Source organism: Anguilla anguilla, chromosome 1 (genome assembly GCF_013347855.1).
Source record: "Anguilla anguilla isolate fAngAng1 chromosome 1, fAngAng1.pri, whole genome shotgun sequence".
Taxonomy (NCBI): Eukaryota; Metazoa; Chordata; class Actinopteri; order Anguilliformes; family Anguillidae; genus Anguilla; species Anguilla anguilla.
Window position 1 is genome coordinate 8,132,038 of NC_049201.1, and position 22,748 is coordinate 8,154,785.

The 22,748-nt window shown below is 43.9% G+C and overlaps 1 protein-coding gene, 1 long non-coding RNA gene and 1 gene segment (V, D, J or C); all 3 read right to left on the reverse strand.

Moving 5' to 3' along the window:
• LOC118210508 (M1-specific T cell receptor beta chain-like) overlaps positions 1-22,748 on the reverse strand; it is a 128,818-nt gene that overhangs the window by 95,178 nt on the left and 10,892 nt on the right. The gene's annotated exons all lie outside the window — the stretch shown is intronic.
• Positions 4,989-9,958, reverse strand: LOC118219955. Its single transcript, XR_004763892.1, has 3 exons — positions 9,816-9,958; positions 9,014-9,666; positions 4,989-5,277 (listed from the first exon to the last, which is right to left on the reverse strand). It is a non-coding gene; the product is annotated as an uncharacterized LOC118219955 (long non-coding RNA).
• Positions 14,941-18,026, reverse strand: LOC118211783. The segment is given in 3 exon segments: positions 14,941-15,345; positions 15,930-16,222; positions 17,965-18,026. Coding segments are annotated over 3 exon segments (390 nt in total).

The window sequence follows — 22,748 nt, forward strand, 5'->3', positions numbered from 1 at the left end:
AGTGAGCTGGTGGAGCTCAACTGACATTCAAACCAAGATTTCTGGATAAACTGCTATGACTTGTCCTCGTCACCCACATTATTAAAATTTCATTTGTTATTTCTCGTCATTTAATTACTATTTTATAAATGATTTACCTGTGAGGCTGTACAGTATTATGATAAAGACACTGAGCAGCCTGATCATGTTGATTTCTCTGTGTTGCTGAGAGAGCAAGTAAAATTCAACCACTGAAATCCGAAGGTCTCTCAAGAAAGGGAGGAAGTGACGTCGCAGTTTCAACACTTATGTGTGTAAGGTTATACGGCCTCCTTGTGAGGATCTTCATTTTAAAAAACAATGACAACCCTTCTCTATGACAGAACAACTCTTCTATGATAGATATTTGGCACGGAATGAAAGAATCTTCTCGTGGTTTTATGCAGGTGTGTTGGTCTGCTCTTCATCGACTGCAGTGAGTCTGTGCATCAGAAAGAGCTCATTCTGTTTTTGTAGTGGAGGAGAGGGACCTGCAAACATTGTGCATAACTCACTGCACAGAAATACACTCCACTGTCGGTGGAGTTCACTTTGGGGATGTGAAGAGATGCTGCCACTGAACCATCTCCACTCAAACTGCAGTGATCCTTATATAAGGTTTCTACGGTCGGTACTTTATAATTTACATATCCCATCAGAGTCAGGGTGCTGTCCCCTGCTGCCCGATGGTACCACAGTATGGTGTTTTGAGATGGGATGTCATGACTGCAGTTGAGCTGCATGGATCCTCCAGAGTCTCTCATCAGTTCAGCAGGAGACTGATTAACTGTATTACTGAGCGCCAGCCCTGTGGACACAGAGAAAGAAGAGACTTCAAGAGCTCAATCACCACACACGTATATAGCTTCTGCTAGAAAACTGAACCAGGATTGGTTTATTCTGCTTTCTGATGAATTAATCCTTACCTGTCAACCAGAGTAAGGCTGCTGTTAGCCTGGGGTAAGCTTGGATCATTTTCTTGCTTCACTACTTGAGAAAGAGCAGCATCAGTTATCCATTTCATGAAGAAGGAAGTGACATCACAATGGAATCAGGTGACCAATTAACAGGAATGTCTTTGGGGGGAGGGGAGGAGGAGACAAGAGAAAAGTAATTTTTTAAATGACATGTCTGCCTGTTTATGAAGCTTTACAGCCCCCTGCAGGAGAGCCTCACTGCCGTTTGTGTTCTTGGCTTCTTTTCAGGTCTGCTCCTCCCCTGTCACAGTGAGACTGGCACGGGGAGGTTTATGTTCACCCAGCCAATGAGTCTGCAGGGCCGTGTTCACTGACTGCACAGAAATATGTGCCGCTGTCTTCTGCCTCCAGCTTCTTCACCCTGAGAGAGCCTCTTTCAGCCGCAGCTTTCTCTGCCACATACCTGTCTTTGCTAAAATTCCCAAATTCAGGGTTCGTATAGGGATTTGTATAAACAATGAGCTGAATACCCTCAGGTGGGTTTTGTTTGTACCAGTACATCCAATCGTAAGTTGCTCCCAAGGTGTGGCTGCAGTTCATCTGGGCCGGGTCCCCTGAATTACCCCAGAGAATTCTGGGGGTTATAGCCACATTACTCCACACACCTGTAGAAAAAATAAATAAAATTGTAACCTTGTTCATGAAGCCAAAATATGAGATTAGAAAGAATGTGCATGTCTCCAGTCAAATTCATCATTAATGTTGGCAGAGATGGCTATTGGGTCTCAGATATTGTCTAGAGACGACGCCTCACCTCTCACTGAGAGCAAAAAGACAGCGAAAATAAGAAGACGTCTGATCATGCTGACTCAGTGCTGCTTATGGACTATAGTAAAAGTGCAGCAGTATGGCCTTACATGCACTCTGCGCGATGGGGGGAGGGAGGAAGTGACATCACAATACAATAAGGAAACTGATTTACAGAAGTGCCTCTGCCCACTCAGAACTCTGGACCATTGTGACCACACACAAATAAAATATATACAAGCAAATTAAATTTAAGCCGGTTCTGTCAGAAAACTCTTGTTGCAGCCGACTTATCAATCGGCCCCAATAAAATTAAAGTGGCCATTAACTCACTGGGACAGTAGTGAGTGTACTTGTGAGAAGGAAAAGGTTGGTAGTTTCAGGTACATTCCTGTTATATTTGTAGTATCTAGAGGGTTCACTTAAGTCACCTTTGGATTTGACAGTTCATACTACTGTCCTGTTGTTTGTGTTCATTCATCAGTATATCTTGTTATACTACATTGTTAATTTGCAGCAAAGGAAAAACACAATCAAAACCACATTTGAAGCCGTGCAGGTGTGCTTTCAACTGTAAGGGCGATTGCAGCTAAGAAAGAGGTTTCTGCAAAGATGAGAGGGGCGTCTGCAGCAACGTGCTATGCTCATGGCACAGAAATAAACTGCAGCATCTTCAGACGTCAGGTTGGATATCTCCAGCATTCCTGTTTTCGTTGCGTCTCCTGATATCTTAAACCTGTCACTGAAAAGGTCTCCAGGGGTGAGGTTCTGTCGATAAAGGGTGCCAATGAGCTTCAGCCTTCCTTTCCCTTCAGGCTGCTGGTACCAGAACATGTAGGTGTAGCTCGGGTCATCACACCTGCAGCTGAGAGCGGAGGACTGCCCAGGGTTTTTGAGAAGTCTGACGGGGAGCAGCTGAACATTGATGCTTCGTGACAGTTCTGCTAAACGATAAAGAAGAGGATGAAAAACAAAGAGATGCTCACACTGACCAGCTTGTAAGTGATTGTGTCTGTCTCATTGTGCACACAACAGCACCAAGACAAAAGTAAAGTCCTCTCAATATAGGGGTCTCTCTTAACTCTTTAAGGTGAAGGATATCAAAATACGTAATTAGAATGTTGTTAATTGAACATTCTAAAGCAGATGTAACAATCAACACTGCTAGTTCACAGCAATGGATTTTCAGAACACTGAAATGGAATTTTAAAAAAAACAATCCAGAAAACCTACTCTACAACGGGTTAAACCTCACCTGCCAGACAGATCAGAGACACAGTGAATGTGAGGACAAGTCTGATCATCTTGATGCATCAGAGCCAGAGAGAGAAGAACGCTGCATGGCTGCCCGTGGATGTTCTCTGGAGAGGAAGGGGTGGGGGGGGAGGAGACAGGAGAAAAGTTAATTTTTTAAATGACATGTCTGTCTGTTTATGAAGCTTTACACCCCCCTGCAGGAGAGCCTCACTGCCGTTTGTGTTCTTGGCTTCGTTTCAGGTCTGCTCCTCCCCTGTCACAGTGAGACTGGCACGGGGAGGTTTATGTTCACCCAGCCAATGAGTCTGCAGGGCCGTGTTCACTGACTGCACAGAAATATGTGCCGCTGTCTTCTGCCTCCAGCTTCTTCACCGTGAGAGAGCCTCTTTCAGCCACAGCTTTCTCTGCCACATACCTGTCTTCGCTAAAATCCCCAAATTCAGAGCTTGTATAGAGACGTGTAAACACTATGAGCTGAATACCCTCAGGTGGGTTCTGTTTGTACCAGTACATCGAGTCGTAAGTTGCTCCCAAGTTGTGGCTGCAGTTCATCTGGGCCAGGTCCCCCAAATTACCCCAGAGAATTCTGGGGGCCATAATGACTTTACTCTGCACACCTGTGGAAAACAAAAATCAAATTTTAATTGTAACCTTGCCTATGAGGCTTAATAAGAGATTGGAAAGAATGTGGAAGTCTACAATCAAATTCATTGTTAAGGTGTGTAGAGATGGCTACTGGGTCTCTGAAATTGTCTAGAGAGACGACGCCTTACCTCTCATTGAGAGCAAAAAGACAATGAAAATAAGGAGACGTCTGACCATGATTACTCAGTGCTGCTGGGAAAATATAGTAAAAATGCAGCAGTGTGGCCTTCAGTGCACTCTCTGGGATGGGGAGGGCAGGAAGTGACATCATAAAATCATCATAAAAAATAGTGACAAAAACTGAAAAGAAAAAGTGAGTGAATTCACAAGAAAGAAGGAAAACAGCACGCTCGATGCTCAAAATGTAAATAACAAACTTGCAGTTACGATGAATGGTTCTGAGAACAGTGTGGATGGGGAAGTGGTTTTTGTAGGGGTAAGAGGAGACCTGTATCACTGTGATACCACGCAGCGCACAGATACACGGCACTGTCTGTTAATGCCAGCCTGTCGATATGAAGGAACGCCTGCCGTTTGCCATCTCCACTCACGTTGAATTTTTTTTCACCCTCCATCTCTACATTCTTAAAATAAACACGTCCAAGGAGCTTCATCCCATTCCCCTGCTGGGGTTGCTGGTACCACAGTATTGTGTCATAGCTCTGTATGTTGTGGCTGCAGTTGAGTTGCACAGACTCTCCAGGGTCTGTCAGCAGGGTGGAGGGAGACTGCTGCACGCTCTTACTGAATGAGAGTCCTGTGGAGGGAAAGGAAATCAAGCATCATGTGTTTCACTCGCACATCGTGAGTGAGCTGGTGGAGCTCAACTGACATTCAAACCAAGATTTCTGGATAAACTGCAAAGATTTGTCCTCGTCACCCACATTATTAAAATTTCATTTGTTATTTCTCGTCATTTAATTACTATTTTATAAATGATTTACCTGTGAGGCTGTACAGTATTATGACAAAAACACTGATTGGCCTGATCATGTTGATTTCTCTGTGTTGCTGAGAGAGCAAGTAAAATTCAACCACTGAAATCCGAAGGTCTCTCAAGAAAGGGAGGAAGTGACGTCGCAGTTTCAACACTTACGTGTGTAAGGTTATACGGCCTCCTTGTGAGGATCTTCATTTTAAAAAACAATGACATCCCTTCTCTATGACAGAGCAACTCTTCTATGATAGATATTTGGCACGGAATGAAAGAATCTTCTCGTGGTTTTATGCAGGTGTGTTGGTCTGCTCTTCATCGACTGCAGTGAGTCTGTGCATCAGAAAGAGCTCATTCTGTTTTTGTAGTGGAGGAGAGGGACCTGCAAGCATTGTGCATAACTTACTGCACAGAAATACACTCCACTGTCGTTGGAGTTCACTTTCGGGACGTGAAGAGATGCTGCCACTGAACCATCTCCACTCAAACTGCAGTGATCCTTATATAAGGTTTCTACGGTTGGTTCATTATAATAAACATATCCCATCAGAGTCAGGGCACTGTCCCCTGGTGCTCGATGGTACCACAGTATGGTGTATTGAGATGGGATGGTATGACTGCAGTTGAGCTGCATGGATCCTCCAGAGTCTCTCATCAGTTCAGCAGGAGACTGATTAACTTTATTACTGAGCGCCAGCCCTGTGGACACAGAGAAAGAAGATACTTCAAGAGCTGAATCACCACACACATATACAGCATCTGCCAGAAAACTGAACCAGGATTGGTTTATTCTGCTTTCTGATTAATTAATCCTTACCTGTCAACCAGAGTAAGGCTGCTATTAGCCTGGGGAGCAGTTGGATCATTTTCTTGCTTCACTGCTTGAGAAAGAGCAGCATCAGTTAAACAGCACTGAGCCATCTCATGAAAGAGGAAGTGACATCACAATAGAATAAGGAAACTGAAAAGTGTCTCTGCCCACTCAGAACTCTGAACCATTGTGACCACACACAAATAAAGTATATACAAGCAAATTAAATTGAAGTAGTTTCTACACAAAACTCTAGTTGCAGCGGACTAATCAGTCGGCCCCAATTAAATTTGAGTGGCCATTAACTCACTGGGACAGTAGTGAGTGTACTTGTGAGATGGAAAAGGTTAGTAGTTTCAGGTACATTCCTGTTATATTTGTAGTATCTAGAGGGTTCACTTAAGTCACCTTTGGATTTGACAGTTCATACTACTGTCCTGTTGTTTCTGTTCATTCATCAGTATATCTTGTTATACAACATTGTTAATTTGCAGCAAAGGAAAAACACAATCAAAACCACATTTGAAGCCATGCAGGTGTGCTGTCAACTGTAAGGGCGATTGCAGCTAGGAAAGAGGTTTCTGCAGAGATGAGAGGGGCGTCTGCAGCAACGTGCTATGCTCATGGCACAGAAATAAACTGCAGCATCTTCAGACGTCAGGTTGGATATCTCCAGCGTTCCTGTTTTTGTTGCATCTCCTGATAACTTAAACCTGTCACTGAAACGGTCTCCAGGGGTGAGGCTCTGTCGGTAAAGGGTGCCAATGAGATTCAGCCTTCCTTCCCCTTCAGGCTGCTGGTACCAGTACATGCGAACGTAGCTCGGGTCATCACAGCTGCAGCTGAGAGCGGAGGACTGCCCAGGGTTTTTGAGAAGTCTGACGGGCAGCAGCTGAACATTGATGCTTCGTGTCAGTTCTGCTAAACGATAAAGAAGAGGATGAAAAACACAGAGATGCTCACACTGACCAGCTTGTAAGTGATTGTGTCTGTCTCATTGTGCACACAACAGCACCAAGACAAAAGTAAAGTCCTCTCAATTTAGGGGTCTCTCTTAACTCTTTAAGGTGAAGGATATCAAAATATGTGATTAGAATGTTGTTAACTGAACAGTGTAATGCTGATGTTACAATCAACACTGGTAGTTGACAGCAATGGAGTTCCAGAACACTGACTTTGAATTTTGAAAAAAACAATCCAGAAAACCTACTCTACAACGGGTTAAACCTCACCTGCCAGACAGATCAGAGACACAGTGAATGTGAGGACAAGTCTGATCATCTTGATGCATCAGAGCCAGAGAGAGAAGAACGCTGCATGGCTGCCCATGGATGTTCTCTGGAGGGGAAGGGGTGGGGGGAGGAGGAGACAGGAGAAAAATTAATTTTTTAAATGACATGTCTGTCCGTTTATGAAGCTTTACACCCCCCTGCAGGAGAGCCTTGCTGCCGTTTGTGTTTTTGGCTTCATTTCAGGTCTGCTCCTCCCCTGTCACAGTGAGACTGGCACGGGGAGGTTTATGTTCACCCAGCCAATGAGTCTGCAGGGCCGTGTTCACTGACTGCACAGAAATATGTGCCGCTGTCTTCTGCCTCCAGCTTCTTCACCGTGAGAGAGCCTCTTTCAGCCACAGCTTTCTCTGCCACATACCTGTCTTTGCTAAAATCCCCAAATTCAGGGCTCCCACCAAGAGTTGTAAACACTATGAGCTGAATACCCTCAGGTGGGTTCTGTTTGTACCAGTACATCTGAGTGTAAGCTACTCCCAATTTGTGGCTGCAGTTCATCTGGGCTGAGTCCCCTAAACTACCCCAGATAATTCTGGGGGTTATAGCCACATTACTTCGCACATCTGTAGGAAAAAAGAAATTTAATTTTAACCTTGTTCATGAAGCCAAAATATGAGATTGGAAAGAATGTGGATGTCTCCAGTCAAATTCATCATTAATGTTGGCAGAGATGGCTATTGGGTCTCCGAAATTGTCTAGAGACGACGCCTTACCTCTCACTGAGAGCAAAAAGACACTGAAAATAAGAAGACATCTGATCACGTTGACTCAGTGCTGCTGAGGGAATATAGTAAAAATGCAGCAGTGTGGCCTTCAGTGCACTCTCTGGGATGGGGAGGGCAGGAAGTGACATCATAAAATCATCATAAAAATAGTGACAAAAACTGAAAAGATAAAATGAGAGAAATCACAAGAAAGAAGGAAAACAGCACGTTCGTTGCTCAAAAAGTAAATGAAAAACGTACAGTTATGATGAATGGTTCTGAGAAGAGTGTGGATGGGGAAGTGGTTTTTGTAGGGGTAAGAGAAGACCTGTATCACTGTGATACCACGCAGCGCACAGATACACGGCACTGTCTGTTAATGCCAGCCGGTCGATATGAAGGAACGCCTGCCGTTCACCATCTCCACTCACGTTGAATTTTTTTTCACCCTCCATCTCTACATTCTTATAAGTGACCCGTCCAAGGAGCTTCATCCCATTTCCCTGCTGGGGTTGCTGGTACCACAGTATTGTGTCATAGTTCTGTATGTTGTGGCTGCAGCTGAGTTGCACAGACTCTCCAGGGTCTCTCAGCAGGGTGGAGGGAGACTGCTGCACGCTGTTACCGAATGAGAGTCCTGTGGAGGGAAAGGAAATCAAGCATCATGTGTTTCACTCGCACATCATGAGTGAGCTGGTGGAGCTCAACTGACATTCAAACCAAGATTTCTGGATAAACTGCTATGACTTGTCCTCGTCACCCACATTATTAAAATTTCATTTGTTATTTCTTGTCATTTAATTACTATTTTATAAATGATTTACCTGTGAGGCTGTACAGTATTATGATAAAGACACTGAGCAGCCTGATCATGTTGATTTCTCTGTGTTGCTGAGAGAGCAAATAAAATTCAACCACTGAAATCCGACGGTCTCTCAAGAACGGGAGGAAGTGACGTCACAGTTTCAACACTTATGTGTGTGAAGTTATACGGCCTCCTTGTGAGGACCCTCATTTTAAGAAACAATGACATCCCTTCTCTATGACAGAGCAACTCTTCTATGATAGATATTTGGCACGGAATGAAAGAATCTTCTCGTGGTTTTATGCAGGTGTGTTGGTCTGCTCTTCATCGACTGCAGTGAGTCTGTGCATCAGAAAGAGCTCATTCGGTTTTTGTAGTGGAGGAGAGGGACCTGCAAACATTGTGCATAACTCACTGCACAGAAATACACTCCACTGTCGGTGGAGTTCACTTTGCGGATGTGAAGAGATGCTGCCACTGAACCATCTCCACTCAAACTGCAGTGATCCTTATATAAGGTTTCTACGGTCGGAACCTTTAAATATACATATCCCATCAGAGTCAGGGCGCTGTCCCCTGCTGCCCGATGGTACCACAGTATGTTGTTGTATGATGAGATGGTATGACTGCAGTTGAGCTGCATGGATCCTCCAGAGTCTCTCATCAGTTCAGCAGGAGACTGATTAACTTTATTACTGAGTGCCAGCCCTGCAGACACAGAGAAAGAAGAAATTTCAAGAGCTCAATCACCACGCACATATACAGCTTATTCTGGAAAACTGAACCAGGTTTGGTTTATTCTGCTTTCTGATGAATGAATCCTTACCTGTCAACCAGAGTAAGGCTGCTGTTAGCCTGGGGTACGCTTGGATCATTTTCTTGCTTCACTACTTGAGAAAGAGCAGCATCAGTTATCCATTTCATGAAGAAGGAAGTGACATCACAATGGAATAAGGTGACCAATTAACAGGAATGTCTTTGGGGGGAGGGGAGGAGGAGACAAGAGAAAAGTAATTTTTTAAATGACATGTCTGCCTCTTTATGAAGCTTTACAGCCCCCTGCAGGAGAGCCTCACTGCCGTTTGTGTTCTTGGCTTCGTTTCAGGTCTGCTCCTCCCCTGTCACAGTGAGACTGGCACGGGGAGGTTTATGTTCACCCAGCCAATGAGTCTGCAGGGCCGTGTTCACCGGCTGCACAGAAATATGTGCCGCTGTCTTCTGCCTCCAGCTTCTTCACCTTGAGAGAGCCTCTTTCAGCCACAGCTTTCTCTGCCACATACCTGTCTTTGCTAACATCACCAAATTCAGGGCTTGCATAAGAAGTAAAAACTATTAGCTGAATACCCTCAAGTGGGTTCTGTTTGTACCAGTACATCTGATTGTAAGCTGCTCCCAACGTGTGGCTGCAGTTCATCTGGGCCGGGTCCCCCAAATTACCCCAGAGAATTCTGGGGGCCATAATGACTTTACTCTGCACACCTGTGGAAAACAAAAATCTAGTTTTAACCTTGCTTTACCATCTTAGTAATGGATTACTATAGATTGTGGTGGTCTGAAATCAAATTCATTGTCAATGTGTGTAGAGATGGCCCCTGGGTCTCTGAAATTGTCCAGAGATTACATCTTACCTCTCACTGAGAGAAATGAGACCGTGATAATAAGGAGAAGTCTGATCATGTTGACTCAGTGCTGCTGAGAGAATATAGTAAAAGCAGAGCAGTGTGGCCTTCAGTGCACTCTCTGGGAAGGGGGAGGGCAGGAAGTGACATCATAAAATCATCATGAAATAGTGACAAAAACTGAAATGAAAAAATGAGAGAATTCACAAGAAAGAAGGAAAACAGCACGTTCGTTGCTCAAAAAGTTCATTCAAAACGTACAGTTATGGTGAATGGTTCTGAGAAGAGTGTGGATGGGGAAGTGGTTTTTGTAGGGGTAAGAGAAGACCTGTATCACTGTGATATCCACGCAGCGCACAGATACACGGCACTGTCTGTTAATGCCAGCCTGTCGATATGAAGGAACGCCTGCCGTTTACCATCTCCACTCACGTTGAATCTTTTTTCACCCTCCATCTCTACGTTCTTTTAATAAACACGTCCAATGAGCTTCATCCCATTCCCCTGCTGGGGTTGCTGGTACCACAGTATTGTGTCATAACTCTGTATGTTGTGGCTGCAGTTGAGTTGCACAGACTCTCCAGGGTCTCTCAGCAGGGTGGAGGGAGACTGCTGCACGCTGTTACTGAATGAGAGTCCTGTGGAGGGAAAGGAAATCAAGCATCATGTGTTTCACTCGCACATCATGAGTGAGCTGGTGGAGCTCAACTGACATTGAAACCAAGATTTCTGGATAAACTGCTATGACTTGTCCTCTTCACCCACATTATTAAAATTTCATTTGTTATTTCTTGTCATTTAATTACTATTTTATAAATGATTTACCTGTGAGGCTGTACAGTATTATGATAAAGACACTGAGCAGCCTGATCATGTTGATTTCTCTGTGTTGCTGAGAGAGCAAGTAAAATTCAACCACTGAAATCCGAAAGTCTCTCAAGAAAGGGAGGAAGTGACGTCGCAGTTTCAACACTTATGTGTGTATGGTTATACGGCCTCCTTGTGAGGACCTTCATTTTAAAAAACAATGACAACCCTTCTCTATGACAGAGCAACTCTTCTATGATAGATATTTGGCACGGAATGAAAGAATCTTCTCGTGGTTTTATGCAGGTGTGTTGGTCTGCTCTTCATCGACTGCAGTGAGTCTGTGCATCAGAAAGAGCTCATTCGGTTTTTGTAGTGGAGGAGAGGGACCTGCAAACATTGTGCTACTCACTGCACAGAAATACACTCCACTGTCGTTGGAGTTCACTTTCGGGACGTGAAGTGATGCTGCTGCTGAACCATCTCCACTCATACTGCAGTGATCCTTATATAAGGTTTCTACGGTCGGGTCCTTATAATAAACATATCCCATCAGAGTCAGGGCGCTGTCCCCTGCTGCCCGATGGTACCACAGTATGGTGGTTTGAGATGGGATGTCGTGACTGCAGTTGAGCTTCATGGATCCTCCAGAGTCTCTCATCAGTTCAGCAGGAGACTGATTAACTTTATTACTGAGCGCCAGCCCTGGATACAGAGAAAAAAGAGCTGAATCACCACACACATATACTGTACAACATCTTCTAGAAAACAGAACGAGGATTGGTTTATTCTGCTTTCTGATGAATTAATCCTTACCTGTCAACCAGAGTAAGGCTGCTGTTAGCCTGGGGAGCAGTTGGATCATTTTCTTGCTTCACTGCTTGAGAAAGAGCAGCATCAGTTAAACAGCACTGAGCCATCTCATGAAGCAGGAAGTGACATCACAATGGAATAATGTAACCAATTAATTGGAGTCTCTACCCACTCTGGACCCTGAACCATTGCAAGCACACACACACACACACACACACACACATACACACACAAACAAAAAGTATAATGTATAATATATAAATTCAATACATAAGCAAGTTCTGTCAGAAAACTCTAGTTGCAGCCAACCAATTGTTCGACCCCAATAAAATTAAAGTGGCCATTAACTTGCTGGGACAGTGGTGACTGTAAGATAGCAGTTTCAGGCCTGTTCATGTTATATTTGCAATATGTAGAGGGTCCACTTATGTCACCTTTGGATTTTTCAGTTCATACTCCTGTCCTGTTGTTAGTGATCTCCAGCAGTATTTCCATCACAGTGGAATAAGGTAACTAACTGCCTTTTCTATAAAACGCAAAAGCCAAACACTTCAACCATCTTTTGGATTGGTTAAACAAATAAACTTAAACTAACCACTTTAATTGTTTTTCAAACTTATTTAAAATGTGATATATATTTTTTTAAAAGGGATGTTTCAGTTTATGAAGCTTTACAGCCCCCTACAGGAGAGCCTCGCTGCCGTTTGTGTTCTTGGCTTCGTTTCAGGTCTGCTCCTCCCCTGTCACAGTGAGACTGGCACGGGGAGGTTTATGTTCACCCAGCCAATGAGTCTGCAGGGCCGTGTTCACTGACTGCACAGAAATATGTGCCGCTGTCTTCTGCCTCCAGCTTCTTCACCTTGAGAGAGCCTCTTTCAGCCACAGCTTTCTCTGCCACATACCTGTCTTTGCTAAAATCCCCAAATTCAGGGCTCCCACCAACAGTTGTAAAGACTATGAGCTGAATACTCTCAGGTGGGTTCTGTTTGTACCAGTACATCTGAGTGTAAGCTACTCCCAAGGTGTGGTTGCAGTTCATCAGGGCCGGGTCCCCCAAATTACCCCAGAGAATTTTGGGGGTTATAGCCACATTACTCCGCACACCTATAGAAAAAAGAAATAAAATTGTAACCTTGTTCATGAAGCCAAAATATGAGATTGGAAAGAATGTGGTTGTCTCCAGTCAACTTCATCATTAATGTTGGCAGAGATGGTTATTGGGTCTCAGATATTGTCTAGAGACGACGCCTTACCTCTCACTGAGAGCAAAAAGACAGCGAAAATAAGAAGACGTCTGATCATGTTGATTTCTCTGTGTTGCTGAGAGAGCAAATAAAATTCAACCACTGAAATCCGAAGGTCTCTCAAGAAAGGGAGGAAGTGACATCACAACTTCAACACTTACAGGTATATGTGTAAAGTCATTCCAGTAACCAATGGCAACCCTTCTCTATGACAGAGCAGCCATACTATGCCAGATATTTGGCACGGAATGAAAGAATATTTTAGTGGTTTTGTGCAGGTGTGTTGGTCTGCTCTTTATAGGCAATAACAAGTCTCTGTTTCTGAAGAGGCTCTGTCTGTTTTTGTAGTGAAGAAAAAGGACTAGCAAGCATTGTGCTACTCACTGCACAGAAATACACTCCACTGTCGGTGGAGTTCACTTTGGGGATGTGAAGAGATGCTGCCTCAGTTCCATCTCCACTCAAACTGCAGTGATCCTTATATAAGGTTTCTACGGTCGGTACTTTATAATTTACATATCCCATCAGCGTCAGGGCGCTGTCCCCTGGTGCTCGATGGTACCACAGTATGGTGTATTGAGATGGGATGGCATGACTGCAGTTGAGCTGCATGGATCCTCCAGAGTCTATCATCAGTTCAGCAGGAGACTGATTAACTTTATTACTGAGCGCCAGCCCTGGATACAGAGAAAAAAGAGCTGAATCACCACACACATATACTGTACAACATCTTCTAGAAAACAGAACGAGGATTGGTTTATTCTGCTTTCTGATGAATTAATCCTTACCTGTCAACCAGAGTAAGGCTGCTGTTAGCCTGGGGAGCAGTTGGATCATTTTCTTGCTTCACTGCTTGAGAAAGAGCAGCATCAGTTAAACAGCACTGAGCCATCTCATGAAGCAGGAAGTGACATCACAATGGAATAATGTAACCAATTAATTGGAGTCTCTACCCACTCTGGACCCTGAACCATTGCAAGCACACACACACACACACACACACACACACACACAAACAAAAAGTATAATGTATAATATATAAATTCAATACATAAGCAAGTTCTGTCAGAAAACTCTAGTTGCAGCCAACCAATTGTTCGACCCCAATAAAATTAAAGTGGCCATTAACTTGCTGGGACAGTGGTGACTGTAAGATAGCAGTTTCAGGCCTGTTCATGTTATATTTGCAATATGTAGAGGGTCCACTTATGTCACCTTTGGATATTTCAGTTCATACTCCTGTCCTGTTGTTAGTGATCTTCAGCAGTATTTCCATCACAATGGAATAAGGTAACTAAGTGCCTTTTCTATAAAACGCAAAAGCCAAACACTTCAACCATCTTTTGGATTGGTTAAACAAATGAACTTAAACTAACCACTTTAATTGTTTTTCAAACTTATTTAAAATGTGATATGTTTTTTTTTTTTAAAAAGGGATGTTTCAGTTCATGAAGCTTTACACTCCCCTGCAGGAGAGCCTCACTGCCGTTTGTGTTCTTGGCTTCGTTTCAGCTCTGCTCCTCCCCTGTCACAGTGAGACTGGCACGGGGAGGTTTATGTTCACCCAGCCAATGAGTCTGCAGGGCCGTGTTCACTGACTGCACAGAAATATGTGCCGCTGTCTTCTGCCTCCAGCTTCTTCACCGAGAGAGAGCCTCTTTCAGCCACAGTTTTCTCTGCCACATACCTGTCTTCGCTAAAATCCCCAAATTCAGGGCTCCCACCAAGAGTTGTAAAGACTATGAGCTGAATACCCTCAGGTGGGTTCTGTTTGTACCAGTACATCTGATTGTAAGCTACTCCCAATTTGTGGCTGCAGTTCATCTGGACCAGGTCCCCCAAATTACCCCAGAGAATTCTGGGGGCCATAATGACTTTACTCTGCACACCTGTGGAAAACAAAAATCAAATTTTAATTGTAACCTTGCCCATGAGGCTTAATAAGAGATTGGATAGAATGTGGAAGTCTACAATCAAATTCATTGTTAAGGTGTGTAGAGATGGCTACTGGGTCTCTGAAATTGTCTAGAGAGACGACGCCTTACCTCTCATTGAGAGCAAAAAGTCAATGAAAATAAGAAGAAATCTGATCATGGTGACTCAGTGCTGCTGAGGGAATATAGTAAAAATGCAGCAGCGTGGCCTTCAGTGCACTCTCTGGGATGGGGAGGGCAGGAAGTGACATCATAAAATCATCATAAAAAATAATGACAAAAACTGAAAAGAAAAAGTGTGAGAATTCACAAGAAAGAAGGAAAACAGCACGCTCATTGCTCAAAATGTAAATGAAAAACTTGCAGTTATGATGAATGGTTCTGAGAAGAGTGCGGATGGGGAAGTGGTTTATGTAGGGGTAAGAGGAGACCTGTATCACTGTGATATCCACGCAGCGCACAGATACACGGCACTGTCTGTTAATGCCAGCCTGTCGATGTGAAGGAACGCCTGCCGTTTACCATCTCCACTCACGTTGAATCTTTTTTCACCCTACATCTCTACATTCTTATAAGTGACCCGTCCAAGGAGCTTCATCCCATTTCCCTGCTGGGGTTGCTGGTACCACAGTATTGTGTCATAGCTCTGTATGTTGTGGCTGCAGTTGAGTTGCACAGACTCTCCAGGGTCTCTCAGCAGGGTGGAGGGAGACTGCTGCACGCTGTTACCGAATGAGAGTCCTGTGGAGGGAAAGGAAATCAAGCATCATGTGTTTCACTCGCACATCGTGAGTGAGCTGGTGGAGCTCAACTGACATTCAAACCAAGATTTCTGGATAAACTGCTATGACTTGTCCTCGTCACCCACATTATTAAAATTTCATTTGTTATTTCTCGTCATTTAATTACTATTTTATAAATGATTTACCTGTGAGGCTGAATAGTATTATGATAAAGACACTGAGCAGCCTGATCATGTTGATTTCTCTGTGTTGCTGAGAGAGCAAATAAAATTCAACCACTGAAATCCGAAGGTCTCTCAAGAAAGGGAGGAAGTGACGTCACAGTTTCAACACTTATGTGTGTAAGGTTATACGGCCTCCTTGTGAGGATCTTCATTTTAAAAAAACAATGACATCCCTTCTCCATGACAGAACAACTCTTCTATGATAGATATTTGGCACGGAATGAAAGAATCTTCTCGTGGTTTTATGCAGGTGTGTTGGTCTGCTCTTTATCGACTGCAATGAGTCTGTGCATCAGAAAGAGCTCATTTGGTTTTTGTAGTGGAGGAGAGGGACCTGCAAACATTGTGCATAACTCACTGCACAGAAATACACTCCACTGTCGGTGGAGTTCACTTTGGGGATGTGAAGAGATGCTGCCTCAGTTCCATCTCCACTCAAACTGCAGTGATCCTTATATAAGGTTTCTACGGTCGGAACCTTTGAATATACATATCCCATCAGAGTCAGGGCGCTGTCCCCTGCTGCCCGATGGTACCACAGTATGTTGTTGTATGATGAGATGGCATGACTGCAGTTGAGCTGCATGGATCCTCCAGAGTCTCTCATCAGTTCAGCAGGAGACTGATTAACTTTATTACTGAGCGCCAGCCCTGCGGACACAGAGAAAGAAAAAATTTCAAGAGCTCAATCACCACGCACATATACAGCTTCTTCTAGAAAACTGGACCAGGTTTGGTTTATTCTGCTTTCTGATGAATTAATCCTTACCTGTCAACCAGAGTAAGGCTGCTGTTAACCTGGGGTATGCTTGGATCATTTTCTTGCTTCACTAATTGAGAAAGAGCAGCATCATTTATCCATTTCATGAAGAAGGAAGTGACATCACAATGGAATAAGGTGACCAATTAACAGGAATGTCTTTGGGGGGAGGGAGGAGGAGGCTGGTGAAAAGTTTATTTTTTAAATGACATATCTGTCTGTTTATGAAGCTTTACACCCCCCTGCAGGAGAGCCTCACTGCTGTTTGTGTTCTTGGCTTCGTTTCAGGTCTGCTCCTCCCCTGTCACAGTGAGACTGGCACGGGGAGGTTTATGTTCACCCAGCCAATGAGTCTGCAGGGCCGTGTTCACTGACTGCACAGAAATATGTGCCGCTGTCTTCTGCCTCCAGCTTCTTCACCATGAGAGAGCCTCTTTCAGCCACAGCTTTCTCTGCCACATACCTGTCTTTGCTAAAATTCCCAAATTCAGGGCTTGTATTGGGAAGTGTAAACACGATTAGCTGAATACCCTCAGGTGGGTTCTGTTTGTACCAGTACATCTGATTGTAAGCTGCTCCCAAGTTGTGGCTGCAGTTCATCTGGGCCGGGACCCCCATACGACTCCAGATAATCTTGGGGTTCATAATGACATTAGTCTGCACACCTGTAGAAAAAAGAAATATAATTGCAGCCTTGTTCATAAAGCCAAAATATTAGATTGGAAAGAATGTGGAAGTCTACAATCAAATTCATTGTTAAGGTGTGTAGAGATGGTTACTGGGTCTCTGAAATTGTCTAGAGAGATGACGCCTTACCTCTCACTGAGAGCAAAAAGACACTGAAAATAAGAAGAAATCTGATCATGTTGACTCAGTGCTGCTGAGGGAATATAGTAAAAATGCAGCAGTGTGGCCTTACGTGCACTCTCTGGGATGGGGAGGGCAGGAAGTGACATCATAAAATCATCATAAAAAATAGTGACAAAAACTGAAAAGAAAAAATGAGAGAAATCACAAGAAACAGCGAAAACAGCACGTTAATTGCTCAAAAAGTTCATTCAAAATGTACAGTTATGATGAATGGTTCTGAGAACAGTGTGGATGGGGAAGTGGTTTTTGTAGGGGTAAGATGAGACCTGTATCACTGTGATAGCCATGCAGCGCACAGATACACGGCACTGTCTGTTAATGCCAGCCTCTTGATGTGAAGGAACGCCTGCCGTTTACCATCTCCACTCACGTTGAATCTTTTTTCACCCTCCATCTCTACATTCTTATAAGTGACCCATCCAATGAGCTTCATCCCATTTCCCTGCTGGGGTTGCTGGTACCACAGTATTGTGTCATAGCTCTGTATGTTGTGGCTGCAGTTGAGTTGCACAGACTCTCCAGGGTCTGTCAGCAGGGTGGAGGGAGACTGCTGCACGCTGTTACCGAATGAGAGTCCTGTGGAGGGAAAGGAAATCAAGCATCATGTGTTTCACTCGCACATTGTGAGTGAGCTGGTGGAGCTCAACTGACATTCAAACCAAGATTTCTGGATAAACTGCTATGACTTGTCCTCGTCACCCACATTATTAAAATTTCATTTGTTATTTCTTGTCATTTAATTACTATTTTATAAATGATTTACCTGTGAGGCTGTACAGTATTATGATAAAGACACTGATTGGCCTGATCATGTTGATTTCTCTGTGTTGCTGAGAGAGCAAATAAAATTCAACCACTGAAATCCGACGGTCTCTCAAGAACGGGAGGAAGTGACGTCACAGTTTCAACACTTATGTGTGTGAAGTTATACGGCCTCCTTGTGAGGACCCTCATTTTAAGAAACAATGACAACCCTTCTCTATGACAGAGCAACTCTTCTATGATAGATATTTGGCACAGAATGAAAGAATCTTCTTGTGGTTTTATGCAGGTGTGTTGGTCTGCTCTTTATCGACTGCAATGAGTCTGTGCATCAGAAAGAGCTCATTCGGTTTTTGTAGTGGAGGAGAGGGACCTGCAAACATTGTGCATAACTCACTGCACAGAAATACACTCCACTGTCGGTGGAGTTCACTTTGGGGATGTGAAGAGATGCTGCCACTGTTCCATCTCCACTCAAACTGCAGTGATCCTTATATAAGGTTTCTACGGTCAGAGACTTTAAATATACATATCCCATCAGAGTCAGGGCGCTGTCCCCTGCTGCCCGATGGTACCACAGTATGTTGTTGTATAAAGGGATGGCATGACTGCAGTTGAGCTGCATGGATCCTCCAGAGTCTCTCATCAGTTCAGCAGGAGACTGATTAACTTTATTACTGAGCGCCAGCCCTGCGGACACAGAGAAAGAAGATACTTCAAGAGCTCAATCACCACACACATATACAGCATCTTCTAGAAAGCTGGGCCAGGTTTGGTTTATTCTGCTTTCTGATGAATTAATCCTTACCTGTCAACCAGAATAAGGCTGCTGTTAGCCTGGGGAGCAGTTGGATCATTTTCTTGCTTCACTGCTTGAGAAAGAGCAGCATCAGTTAAACAGCACTGAGCCATCTCATGAAAGAGGAAGTGACATCACAATAGAATAAGGAAACTGAAAAGTGTCTCTGCCCACTCAGAACTCTGAACCATTGTGAACACACACAAATAAAGTATATACAAGCAAATTAAATTTAAGGAGTTTCTACAGAAAACTCTAGTTGCAGCCGACTAATCAGTCGGCCCCAATTAAATTTGAGTGGCCATTAACTCACTGGGACAGTAGTGAGTGTACTTGTGAGATGGAAAAGGTTAGTAGTTTCAGGTACATTCCTGTTATATTTGTAGTATCTAGAGGGCTCACTTAAGCCACCTTTGGATTTGACAGTTCATACTACTGTCCTGTTGTTTGTGTTCATTCATCAGTATATCTTGTTATACTACATTGTTAATTTGCAGCAAAGGAAAAACACAATCAAAACCACATTTGAAGCCGTGCAGGTGTGCTGTCAACTGTAAGGGCGATTGCAGCTAAGAAAGAGGTTTCTGCAGAGATGAGAGGGGCGTCTGCAGCAACGTGCTATGCTCATGGCACAGAAATAAACTGCAGCATCTTCAGACGTCAGGTTGGATATCTCCAGCGTTCCTGTTTTCGTTGCGTCTCCTGATATCTTAAACCTGTCACTGAAAAGGTCTCCAGGGGTGAGGTTCTGTCGATAAAGGGTGCCAATGAGCTTCAGCCTTCCTTCCCCTTCAGGCTGCTGGTACCAGAACATGTAGGTGTAGCTCGGGTCATCACACCTGCAGCTGAGAGCGGAGGACTGCCCAGGGTTTTTGAGAAGTCTGACGGGCAGCAGCTGAACATTGATGCTTCGTGTCAGTTCTGCTAAACGATAAAGAAGAGGATGAAAAACAAAGAGACGCTCACACTGACCAGCTTGTAAGTGATTGTGTCTGTCTCATTGTGCACACAACAGCACCAAGAAAAAAGTAAAGTCCTCTCAATATAGGGGTTTCTCTTAACTCTTTAAGGTGAAGGATATCAAAATACGTGATTAGAATGTTGTTAACTGAACAGTGTAATGCTGATGTTACAATCAACACTGGTAGTTGACAGCAATGGAGTTCCAGAACACTGACTTTGAATTTTGAAAAAAACAATCCAGAAAACCTACTCTACAACGGGTTAAACCTCACCTGCCAGACAGATCAGAGACACAGTGAATGTGAGGACAAGTCTGATCATCTTGATGCATCAGAGCCAGAGAGAGAAGAACGCTGCATGGCTGCCCATGGATGTTCTCTGGAGGGGAAGGGGTGGGGGGAGGAGGAGACAGGAGAAAAATTAATTTTTTAAATGACATGTCTGTCCGTTTATGAAGCTTTACACCCCCCTGCAGGAGAGCCTCACTGCCGTTTGTGTTCTTGGCTTCGTTTCAGGTCTGCTCCTCCCCTGTAACAGTGAGACTGGCACGGGGAGGTTTATGTTCACCCAGCCAATGAGTCTGCAGGGCCGTGTTCACTGACTGCACAGAAATATGTGCCGCTGTCTTCTGCCTCCAGCTTCTTCACCATGAGAGAGCCTCTTTCAGCCACAGCTTTCTCTGCCACATACCTGTCTTTGCTAAAATCCCCAAATTCAGGGTTTGTATTGGGAAGTGTAAACACTATGAGCTGAATACCCTCAGGTGGGTTCTGTTTGTACCAGTTCATCCGATTGTAAGCTGCTCCCAAGGTGTGGTTGCAGTTCATCAGGGCCAGGTCCCCCAAATTACCCCAGAGAATTTTGGGGGTTATAGCCACATTACTGCGCACACCTATAGAAAAAAGAAATAAAATTGTAACCTTGTTCATGAAGACAAAATCTGAGATTGGAAAGAATGTGGTTGTCTCCAGTCAACTTCATCATTAATGTTGGCAGAGATGGCTATTGGGTCTCAGATATTGTCTAGAGACGACGCCTTACCTCTCACTGATAGCAAAAAGACAGCGAAAATTAGAAGACGTCTGATCATGTTGATTTCTCTGTGTTGCTGAGAGAGCAAGTAAAATTCAACCACTGAAATCCGAAGGTCTCTCAAGAAAGGGAGGAAGTGACGTCGCAGTTTCAACACTTATGTTTGTATGGTTATACGGCCTCCTTGTGAGGATCTTCATTTTAAAAAACAATGACAACCCTTCTCTATGACAGAACAACTCTTCTATGATAGATATTTGGCACGGAATGAAAGAATCTTCTCGTGGTTTTATGCAGGTGTGTTGGTCTGCTCTTCATCGACTGCAGTCTGTCTGTGCATCAGAAGGAGCTCATTCGGTTTTTGTAGTGGAGGAGAGGGACCTGCAATCATTGTGCATAACTCACTGCACAGAAATACACTCCACTGTCGGTGGAGTTCACTTTGGGGATGTGAAGAGATGCTGCCACTGTTCCATCTCCACTCATACTGCAGTGATCCTTATATAAGGTTTCTACAGTCGGAACCTTTATATAAACATATCCCATCAGAGTCAGGGCGCTGTCCCCTGCTGCCCGATGGTACCACAGTATGGTGTATTGAGATGGGATGGTATGACTGCAGTTGAGCTGCATGGATCCTCCAGAGTCTATCATCAGTTCAGCAGGAGACTGATTAACTTCATTACTGAGTGCCAGCCCTGCGGACACAGAGAAAGAAGAAATTTCAAGAGCTCAATCACCACGCACATATACAGCTTCTTCTAGAAAGCTGGGCCAGGTTTGGTTTATTCTGCTCTCTGATTAATTAATCCTTACCTGTCAACCAGAATAAGGCTGCTGTTAGCCTGGGGAGCAGTTGGATCATTTTCTTGCTTCACTGCTTGAGAAAGAGCAGCATCAGTTAAACAGCACTGAGCCATCTCATGAAAGAGGAAGTGACATCACAATAGAATAAGGAAACTGAAAAGTGTCTCTGCCCACTCAGAACTCTGAACCATTGTGACCACACACAAATAAAGTATATACAAGCAAATTAAATTGAAGTAGTTTCTACACAAAACTCTAGTTGCAGCCGACTAATCAGTCGGCCCCAATTAAATTTGAGTGGCCATTAACTCATTGGGACAGTAGTGAGTGTACTTGTGAGATGGAAAAGGTTAGTAGTTTCAGGTACATTCCTGTTATATTTGTAGTATCTAGAGGGTTCACTTAAGTCACCTTTGGATTTGACAGTTCATACTACTGTCCTGTTGTTTGTGTTCATTCATCAGTATATCTTGTTATACTACATTGTTAATTTGCAGCAAAGGAAAAACACAATCAAAACCACATTTGAAGCCGTGCAGGTGTGCTTTCAACTGTAAGGGCGATTGCAGCTAAGAAAGAGGTTTCTGCAGAGATGAGAGGGGCGTCTGCAGCAACGTGCTATGCTCATGGCACAGAAATAAACTGCAGCATCTTCAGACGTCAGGTTGGATATCTCCAGCGTTCCTGTTTTCGTTGCGTCTCCTGATATCCGAAACCTGTCACTGAAATGATCTCCAGAAGTGAGGCTCTGTCGGTAAAGGGTGCCAATGAGCTTCAGCCTTCCTTCCCCTTCAGGCTGCTGGTACCAGGACATGTAGATGTAGCTCGGGTCATCACAGCTGCAGCTGAGAGCAGAGGACTGCCCAGGGTTTTTGAGAAGTCTGACGGGCAGCAGCTGAACATTGATGCTTTGTGACAGTTCTGCTAAACGATAAAGAAGAGGATGAAGAACAAAGATGCTCACACTGACCAGCTCGTAAGTGACTGTGTCTGTGTCATTGTGCACACAACAGCACCAAGACAAAAGTAAAGTCCTCTCAATATATGTGTCTCTCTTAACTCTTTAAGGTGAAGGATATCAAAATACGTAATTAGAATGTTGTTAACTGAACATTCTAAAGCAGATGTAACAATCAACACTGCTAGTTGACAGCAATGGAGTTTCAGAACACTGACTAGGAATT